The sequence below is a fragment of the Fulmarus glacialis genome, unplaced genomic scaffold (assembly GCF_000690835.1).
Source record: "Fulmarus glacialis isolate BGI_N327 unplaced genomic scaffold, ASM69083v1 scaffold13283, whole genome shotgun sequence".
NCBI lineage: Eukaryota > Metazoa > Chordata > Aves > Procellariiformes > Procellariidae > Fulmarus > Fulmarus glacialis.
Genome location: NW_009201139.1, coordinates 1 through 10,543, shown reverse-complemented (window position 1 = coordinate 10,543; position 10,543 = coordinate 1). Strand labels below are relative to the sequence as shown.

At 34.6% G+C, this 10,543-nt stretch overlaps 1 protein-coding gene across 1 annotated transcript in view; it reads left to right on the top strand.

Annotated features, from left to right (window-relative positions):
• The window catches only part of LRRC6 (leucine rich repeat containing 6), a gene marked incomplete at its 5' end in the record, with an annotated part of 30,890 nt that extends 22,898 nt beyond the window's left edge, over window positions 1-7,992 (top strand). The window contains one exon of the mRNA XM_009573843.1: window positions 7,671-7,992. Coding sequence (XP_009572138.1) covers window positions 7,671-7,854 — 184 coding nt within the window. The remainder of the gene's footprint in view (window positions 1-7,670) is intronic.
• Window positions 7,993-10,543: the final 2,551 nt, after the last annotated feature.

The window sequence follows — 10,543 nt, the reverse complement described above, 5'->3', positions numbered from 1 at the left end:
GGAGGAATGGTTTTAAACTAAAAGAGGGTAGCTTCAGACTAGATATAAGGAAGAAATTTTTTACAATGAGGGTGGTGAAACCCTGGCACAGGATGCCCAGAGAGGTGGTAGATGCCCCATTCCTGGAAACATTCAAGGTCAGGTTGGACAGGGCTCTGAGTAATCTGATCTAGTTGAAGATGTCCCTACCCATGGCAGGGCGGGTTGGACTAGATGACCTTTAAAGGTCCCTTCTAACCCAAACTATTCTATCACGCTGTTCTATGATTCTGCTTTGCATAAGGAATGATTCTTTCCCACAGAAGTACAGCTAAGCTTTAGAAACATTACAAGAAATCAATTAAAAGAAATGTCTTAGTTTTTTTCTAGATCTTCCTTTGTTAGATAACTGACATCATCTCTCTTCCAAACAGATTCTGCCAAACAGCAAGAGTTGGTAACTTGTGGATTAGGAATATATATTTCCTTAGAACCCTCTGTGTGGCCTTTAGTTTTGGCTAGACAGTAAATGTTTAAATAGAAGTAATAAGGGGAACATGGAAGTAATGAAAGTAATAATGTGAAATGGTCCCCTCTTCTGCTAGCTGATGAACTAAAGATACTCCATGGCATAGCAAAACTCCAAGAATCTGTGTTTGATTTCAATGCAGTTTTAAGTAGTTATGAATATGCTTACTGCAGATTTTGAAGGAAAAATACAAATTTTACTGTTAAAATATTACAGGAATATATATCACAAAAGAAAAAGTAGGAAAAAAGTCTTTTGAATTACAGTTCTTACTAAAAATAGTAAGTTTTGACCTCTTTAGTTGAAAAGTCGCTGACTAGCCAGATGTTAAAAATTTGCTTAGATTACGGAAGAACATTCATTACAGTGATTACACTTGACAGCTACAGATGTCTTAGCTAAATGCTGTCAGACATATAATCTGCTAAGATATAATGTAGTGCTTTAAATCTCTTTAACTCTTGTTAGCTAGATTATATGATGATACTATCATTACTTCTGCCACGTAAGAGGGATTTAGTCTGTGACTATACAAAACTGTATTTCAAACCTTCAAAGAGACAAGTTTCTATGGGAGGAATTTGACAGATTGATTTATTATACTTATAAAGCCTCTATTAATGTAGTAGTTGAGTGTGCCAGTCTTTACTGTCACTGGCCTCACAATTCAACTGTGAGGTAAAGAAATTGAGTTCACCACAGTTGCATAGGTGAAATTCAGATGTAGGTAGGAACTGACTTTTCTAAAGTCATACTAGAAATTTTAAGAGTAATAGTTCAGTAAAGTCAATAACCCTTGTCTCATACTCTCAGCTTTAGACTATTCTTCCTTTAACACATTGGAAAAGAAAAAAAATGAAATAAAACTCAAAATGTCTCTAACTGTAAATATACACACACTTGAATTCCTCCAGTAAAGAAAGATACATAGGAATACATGAGAGATACCTTTTTCTTTGTTTTGTTTTGTTTTTTTTTTACTGTAGATCTTTATACAGAGAGGTTGAGAAATACAGCCAGAGAATGGATTAATTTGAAGAGGAAAGGGAATGGAGCAGCAATTTCTAGGGTACTTCATAAAGCAGAATTAAAAACAAATCAGCAAGTTCTGGTGTATACACCTTTTATAATGACATAAGGAATGTAAGGTAGAGGTGATTTCTATTTGAGTAGTTCAAGCAGTACAAATCTTACTGCTACAAGTGTCTTTCTCCTCTTAGCTAAGTAAGATTGCACTGGTTGACTAAGCCAGGAGGTGCTACAGAAAATAGTGTAATGCATTAGGTTAGAAATCTGACTTACATTCTACTGAAATCAGTTCTTAGTGGCAGTATGTAATTTATGGCTTTTTTTAATTTTATTTTTTATTTTTCCATCTGGATTCTTAAGGGGAAAACACAAGAAAAACATATGCTGCTGGAATGTCCACCACTGTCTGCTGGTACACTCATAAATACTTTTGAACAGGTCATACAGTTTCAGCCAAATTTCACTAGTTGGGAGAGACATCAAATATACAAAAATGCCTGTAAATTATGTTGAACTTGAGGCCAAGAAAACCTGTATGTTTTTAATCACTGTATTGGATTTTAATTCCAACCTTTTTCTAGCAAACATGTCATCATAAGACTCATTAACAGAATTTCTTTTATGGTTTACAATTTCACAGTGATGAATGAGCATTAATTTACTTTTCTAGGAGAATTTTTTATTTTTAGTTGATCTTTTTTCCATTTATGAATAAGCAAAGAAAAAAACACTACAGTGTTTTTTCAAATTATTTCAAAAACTCTACAGTCATCTCACTTGAGATGTAACAGCATTGCTGAAGATGAGACGTACTGCAATGTTCTGATTTACTGGATGACCCTGATTTAGTTTTGTTCATTTTGGTGGAGAAGATGCAAAGAACAAATTTGTGGGAAAAATTTGTAGATGCAAGGGTAAGAATCTTTCTTTCGGAGTGAGGAGTCCTAATCTGGATCCTTGAAAGAATCCTTGTGAAGTGTAGGAATACTCCCTTTCCACAGACTTAATGGCTAAGAATCTCTCCCAGTCTTACATTTCTACAGTTTACAGACAGAGGGATAGAGGTGTGACAAGTTGGAAAGGAGAGAACTTCATGTTGTAAAAAAATACAGTAGAACAAAATGAGTAATTTCAAGACTGGGAATGGGAAGTAAGATGAGGTCAGAAATTTAACGGAGCTGTAGGCAAACTAACCTGAAAGAACTGCAAGAGGATTTATGTGATCTTTCAAAATCAGAATTCACTTCTGTGTCTAAACCAAGCACGAGTATTTTAACTTGAAGAAAGCTAAGTGCATCCAAAGTGTGGCCTGCACGAAAGATGAATAAATGTGTGGAAAGACCACAAATGGCAAATCAGTTATCAATTCTATTGAGACGTCATGTTTGCCTTCTATGAATACCTGGCAGTAGATTATAAATCTTAAGAGTTGAAGAGATTTGCAGAAATAATATTTTCAGACTACATAGTTTGTTAGCTATCATGAAGACATTGAGAATTTTTACAATGGAAGTTACATTGTCTGGGAAAAGGGGAATTATAGGAATTGTAATTCAATTGACTTCTTAAGCAGAAAGTGGAGTCAGGTATGACTGAGCAACATAAAAAACCTTTTTACTCAAGTTAATCTTAAAATACAGATTAATTTGGATTCTCATGAAGGTCTGGAGCTAATCAAAGTAGAGGGTATACACCTCTATCATTTGACTAAGGAGGAGAACAAAAGGTGGGGTGCCTCAGAAGTGATTTGAAAATTAGTTTACACACACAGACATCTGGTAATCCATAACTGTAGCAAGGGTGAGGAGACTTCAGAAACGTGCCCTTCTGGAGAAAAGCATTTTCAAGAATACTGTTCAGTTAATTCTTGATCACTATAATCTAAAGTAATCTCCAGTTGTCCGTATGTGACAAAGACAAAAGAACTGAGGGCAGAAACGTACTTTAAAGTCTCTTTGTAACATTCCATATCTTTGTAAACAAAGTCTTAACACCTTGTCAGAATAAAGTGTATTTTCAGTGTAAGCTTCTCTAATGTTTAAACATTAGGGTCTCAACTTTGACTGACAAATTTAACAGTGCTTTTTATTTTTCTGGGTTAATCAAGGAATGAAAATAAGATGGTATTATAGCCAGACCTAGAAATTCAGGGTCAATTTGTATATTGCAGGTGTTGGAGCATATCTCTTGCTAGCAGACAAGGTCAGTTTGAAATTTGGTATCTTGAAGTGATGGTGCAAAAGAAGGTTAGGGATGGAACAGTGAAGTTGAAAATGTCACAATGACTATGATTTTCTGTCTAACTTCTAGAAACTTTGGTGCTAGTATTATATACGTTCTCAGTCTGATGAATCCTATTTGTGAGATTTATTTGTCTTTTAGAACAGAATGACCTAGATATCATCAGCCTTTTATTTATCAGAACTTTTTACAAGTGATTTTTTAGTTCTTCTTGATTGTAGTTGAGTCCTTGAAAAATGAATTTGATTCTGCCAGTCATTGTGTATTCATATCTTCCCAATGATCCACGGATTCTGAAGACCCCAGTTATAGCTTCATTTCAGATTACACCTATGTAGGGAGATTTGAAAGGCCTCTTACGCAATGAAAGAGGTATTAATATTCCTAGTATTTATAAAACCATTATTATTTGCTTAGATTATCTAGCAGATTTTTCTAAGCCTGTATTTTCAAAAGTTGAGACCAGAGTATGGCAAGTGTCACACATTCATCATCAGTTTACATAAATAAAGATTTGTCTTTCTCAAAGCTCTCAAATAAGATATAATTCCACATACTGGAATCAATTTTTTTTTTTTAATGCAAGAAAAGGATTTATTAGTACTTTTTCTAAGACGATAATGACTTTTGTACTGTTTCATTCACAATGTTAGAAGACTGGAAAAAGTGCCTCTCCAAAGCTGTTGGTTGTGACTTGTAAATATCTTTGGAAATCCTGATGCCAGAAAGGAAACTTTCAATCAAATGTCAAAAACTGTATATTCTGGATCAAATGTATGAGAAATCTTTAGCAAGCTAAATTTTATTGAAGTTCAGAAGTTGAAACAGAGGAATGTAACTGTCAAATCATTAAAATATCAAATATGAGGATTAAGAACTGTGTGAAAAAAAGTGTAAATTATTAAAAAATATCAAATTATCAGATATGTACCCTGTCACACACCAGATTGTTCAGCAGTTTTGCAGGCTGCTATAGTTACGCAAAATGGAAGGACTGATTTTCTTTATTGTGGAGTCTTTTTATTTTCTTTTTTAAAAGCATTGTTGAACTATGTGGAGATAGAAATAGCCTTTCTAAGGGAAAAAATGCCAGGAAAAAAGAAAGGAGTTAATCCAGTATTATTTATTTTTGTATGGTGCTCTAATCTTTAGACCATAATTTTCTCTTGAGTAAAGAACACTCAGCAGCCGGTAGCAGTGCCAAAAACTGTGAACTTCATTTTTTTTTTAAACCTGAAATTGAAGTCATTTGCAAACATTGAGATTTCCAGACATGTGCTGTAGCTGGTCCTGCAAGAAGTATTATTGTTTTCATCACTGTTGTCTTACCGTTGCTCATGGAAGAGCTTCAGCAACAAGATGATTATTTTTATTCTGCTAGGTAGAATTACATGGAAAAAATGTTTAGATGACCTAAAACTCATTCTTTCTTCCAGAAATTTTCAGGTGGTTAGTCTTGACATCATTAATACCCAGCCTCTTTTTGCATAGATTATGTGATGAGAGGAGCAGATTCTCAGCAGATGTATGTGTTGTGCCTGCACTGACTTTAGCATAACTGTGTCTTCTTGTCAGCCAAATACTTGTATCACGGTAGTTGAGGTAACACTATGAAGCGTTACTAAACAAGTATAGAATATTTGATCACGTGCATATAAGCACGTAAAAATCCACTTCCTTTCTGGAAAAAAATCACCTGTGCTTGATTCTCAGTCTTTCCTATTGTCTGTTGCTCATAAATACTTCTAGATAACATGTGCTGATTAAATTTTGAGAATGACTGATGTGTATAAACCTTTCATAGCTTGTTGATGTGGATTTTTACTTATGATGCTCACTGTTAATTCATTTGTGGTGTATTGAAGTTTATTCTGCTACTAAGCAAAAAGCTATTCAAACTCCATAGAGTTTATTATATTTTCATGACTAGCAATTTGTAAAATTTTAAAGCTGTTGAACAAATGTACTAATTAAAACACTTCAAATCAAGGAAAATCTTTTCTACCATCTGACAGAAGCACAGGCTGAGGGTAATTCATTTTGATATTTACGCTATTTAGCTTTTTCTGAGGTGCTTCAGATTAGTGATTAGTGATTAGATTAAGATTCTGGACAAGGTGTGCTCTCTTTGGAATATCCCCAACAGCTACTGATAAAGTGATTCCAGGTCACAGCACTTTTCATAAATTACACAGGAAACAAAAATGTCTCTTACCTCTTGGGGATGAACATTTTCTAGAATGTTGCCACAAAGTGAATCCACTTTTATTTCATCAAACTGCGTAGTATGAGAAAAAAGCTAGCCTTATAAATTGAAGAACATTCCGGGTAAAGAGATAAGAGTTTTCTTGTATCTGTCTTTATTACCCATAAAATACTCCTCTGAGTAGTTTTTGTTGTTTGTGCCACTTTTTGGAAAAAGTTATCCAGATTATTAAAGCAGGGTGCTTCTCTGGTCGTTTTCCACTCAGTAAAATGAGCAAATAATTCCCCTAGCACAAGAAAAATCTAGTGGCACAAAGCTGAAAGAGGTGGCTAAGCTGACGGCTGCCTGTTCTGTTAGTCACGCTTTCCTCGGCACTAGCATAGCAGGAGAGGAGGCAACCTCCCATAAATCCCTCTATATCTCTCCTCCACTGGGACAGAGATCCTGCACGTGTCTGCTCAGACCCCACAGAACCTTGATGGAGAAGCACTGGCAGAATTTGGAAGCTCCTTGGCAAAATTCTGTCTTTAACAACTAAAGATGGTGATTTTCAATTAAAAATCTTTTAATATACTTTATTTACATATTTTTATTACCTGTGTTTTCATCAAAGAAATGCATCTTTTATTCAGTGACTTTGCTACTTTTTTATTTGTTCTAGTCCTAATGAGCCTTTCTGATCTGGGTAAACATGTAGTTTTCTCACATCTTTGAAGAGTGATGCGCTGTTTTTTGTAATGCTGAGCTTGGAAATTTGACCCAAAGTAGCACTCAGTATAAAATGAAAATTAGTATGAAGATGTACAAATTGTGTTGGAATTTGCAGAAATTAGAACATCATTGTGCAATTAAATTTCCATTTTGCCATTTTTCCTGTAAACAGTTACAAATTACTTGAAAACAGCCTATGTTTTTCCATTTAATTGTTGAGCTCGTCTATTAGAAAAGAACAGTGGCTTTAAATCCTGCAAGACAGAAAGTGTAAGCATATTTCAAATCTTTGATCATCATGTGATGTGGATAGGTTGCCTTAATGAGTGGCCTGTACACATTTCTAAATGTGATCTAAAAGAATATCCTTAATAGCAATAGAATCTGGAAATTCTGTTATAACTCTGATATAATACAAACATGGTGAGGATTCATAATGCCAAAACATAAGAATTAGCTGATAAAAGCAAATAAATTAGCACAATTACATTTTCTCTCTAAATAAAAGTATTTCTGCTTTCCAAAGATGAATCTGTCACATAGAAATTAATAGACAGCTAGTGTGAAGGAACTGTGCTAAAAATGAACAGAAAGAAAAAAGAACGAAAAAACAATTATACTAAAAAAAACCTGTCTTACATCAAAAGCCAACCATTTGTAATGTGATTCTAGCAATCACCATGTTCTTATATAAAGCAAATTATTGATGTCAAAAAATTAACTTTCGATGTTTGCAGGCTAAGGATTCTTTTGTACAAAATTTTAGAGATTTTGTAGCACTTTTCTATGTTTACAATGAGTTTTTTATAACAATCAGTTTTCAAGTAATAAGAACTCTTAATCTTGGTTTAATTTGACTCAGTAACAACTCTCATACTTAAGTCAACAGGTTTACAAACAGGCATCCAAAATAGTTCTGTTATATTTGACATTGAAATTAAGTTTTTTCCATTTGTTTTCCTCTTGTTTCAGGAGCGTACAAGTTGAGAAATTAGAAGTGGATCCCAGTAAAAATTCATTCCCTGATGTGACAAAGATAATCCAAGAAAAAAAACGAATTGGACAGGGACCTATTAGGCTACAACCAGAGAAGGCTGCAGAGACTAAGAAGAGTTATGTTGATTTTGAAAATAATGAAGGTGTTCCTCCCTTAATTTGAAACATTTTTAAATGGTCCCTCTATATGTAGCATTTATGCCTGAGTTGTTTTCATGACTCTATGTATAAAGTAAGTATAATATAGTTGAAGTTGGAAATATTATTACAGTTCTTATCATAAACTTTGTTATGCCTGTGTTTTCTGCTGCGTTTTCTGTTACTATATTGTTATATAAGTTCTTTTTTTTTTCTAGATTGTTTACTTAGTAAGTCTCAAATCAGAATGGGAGTCATATCAGTCAGACATTGTCATTTCTTCAATGAATTTACTGTCTAGCTTGAAAGATGACATATACTGTAGAAAGAGAGAAGGAAGGAAGAAAGCACTTGTAACAAGATTTATATTATTCTGGCTAAACTGAAGACAGCAAAAATCTCTATCTATTCCTTCAGTATTTTCTTTTTCATGAAGGACAACAGTAAAAGAAAAGTAAAAATTCTGGGAGTAAGAGACATTGCTGTAACCTACCATACATCAGTGAATTTTCCAGCATAATGCAGAGCACCTGGATTCTGGAGCTCGTATAATAATGCCACTCCTTGAAGATTTTGGAAGAGAATAACCCTGAACACAGTATCTCAGATGTGGCACCATGGGGAAGCTGGGAGAAATCAGCCAGACCATTCTTGTTCCTCTTCATGAAGCTACTCTACACTGTTCCATCTTTTTCAGGACCCCCTAAAAATATCAAGGCTAATTTTTAGCTGTTGGATGAAATAAGGTTGAGCAGCTGTCATGGGATGAGCTGCTCCTTCCCTACCTTCCAGCCCTTTTTTAGGAACCAGAGACTCCATCATAATGTTTTTTTCCCTCAGCTTCTGGATTGCCCCATGAGTGAAACAGGCAGCATCAAAGAACAAATGTCTACTGGACTACATTAGAAAATTATTGCAATTTGGCAAGATCAAATTTCTTTGTTTTTCTTTTTTTTTTTTTCCTGGTTTCCTGAGAAAGCAAGGCTCATGTCATTCTTACCTTAGCTCTGTTTTTGAATGCCATTTCTGTTATTTTCACCCTATCTGATGGAAGAGAAAGATCAAAGAAATACTCAGCCCCTCTAAATTTAGTAAAAACTGTCACTAAGTAGTAAAAAGGGATTCTCTTGGTGCAGCAGCTGTTTGGAAGAGAGAACTCAGGTGTTATCTATTCTAGCAGTAGTCACTTAGCTAATCAACATATTGATTACTGAACTCTTTGTGCATGTTAGCCTTCTTGCCTAGGTGGTAGTAAAAGGAAGCAGGAGTCATGATGGTAGGGCTCTGGGAACCGGGGGAAAGCTAAGGAGAATGTAGGAAGTATTTAGGAAATATGGTTAGACCTTGAGTTACTACGGAAGCAAAAGGTGGATATTGAGAAAACAGTGGAATTTTGCAGAGGGAGGGTCGCAACAAATATTTCTGACTTGGGTGGTTGTTGAAATGAGGGATATGTAGGGGACATATGACATAAAACCATAGGAAATCAAGCCTCGTTAGCTTTGTTGTATATAAAACAGTTGATGTAAGGATATATATGGCCTTTTAGTTGGGCAATTGGCATTCAGTTCTATAGTGAAAAAGATACCTTTGGTTTTTTTACAAATTTTAAGGCCACTGTTATTTCAAAAAACAAAGAGAAACTCCAAGCATAAAGCAAGTTGAGTGACCTACATTACCTTGCTAATGAATTTGAAACTGTTTCTCTGTGAAGGAAGACTTCATTTGGTCCTGCAGAAAGAAAATGCTTCTGATTCAAACCAGCTTTTGCTTCTAGCTAAATGGGATAGAGCAAGCAAATTCAACTCAGGAAGAATCAAAGAATATTTTGTGGTTCTATCTTGTTTTCATCCTTAAGATAGAAAATTAATAAGCTGCACTAACAATGGAACCACTAAAACTCCACTTAAAATATGTTGTTTAAGTAGCAATCTATGTTCAGATAGTTCACGTAATATCCCATAATATCCCACAGCACATAGTCAAGTTCATGATACTTTCTTTGGAAGTGCTGTTTCCCTAATTGTGAAAAACATCATGCAAAAAACTCAGCAGTTAGAAAGAAAACATTGCTGTTGAATTCTGGGATTTTTTAGCCACTCTAAAGTGCTTGATGATTCTCCACAGATGTTTAATGTAAGATAAAAATAAATAGTCTTTCTTAAAGTGCACTGAAGAGAAGCAGAATATATCCATCAACTTAGGCTGATGGATTGAACTGATGCATTTTCTTTGGTTGCAATTTGAAATGGATATAGGACAAAAAAATGAAGTTTCATACTAATGCTGCATATATTGAGAGCTGAAAAGAAAATGTATATATCACAAAGACATAAACCAAAGCTGAATTTGGGCATCGTCTGATCTATTGTAGTATCATCTTGGATTTTTCTTTTCTCATCTTGTACACTGACTTGTTTTTTCCAATTCCAAAGCAAATTCTTCCACGATATAAGCCTCTCAGCCCTGAAATTTACTTAATCAGCTCTACTTTGGTAAATAGAATATAAAAACATCAACTTCTTTGGCAATATACCCCTATTCACTATAAATTCCTAATCATGCCAGCTAACTATGAAAAAGTCGGTATTATGTTTTACCTCTTGATGTCACCAAATTGTTATATGCCCATGAGGATGAGTATGGATCGTTTTCTGGATTGCACATCAAAACATCCACATTTGAGACTGTACAGGGTGTCCGTGCCCAGGCAC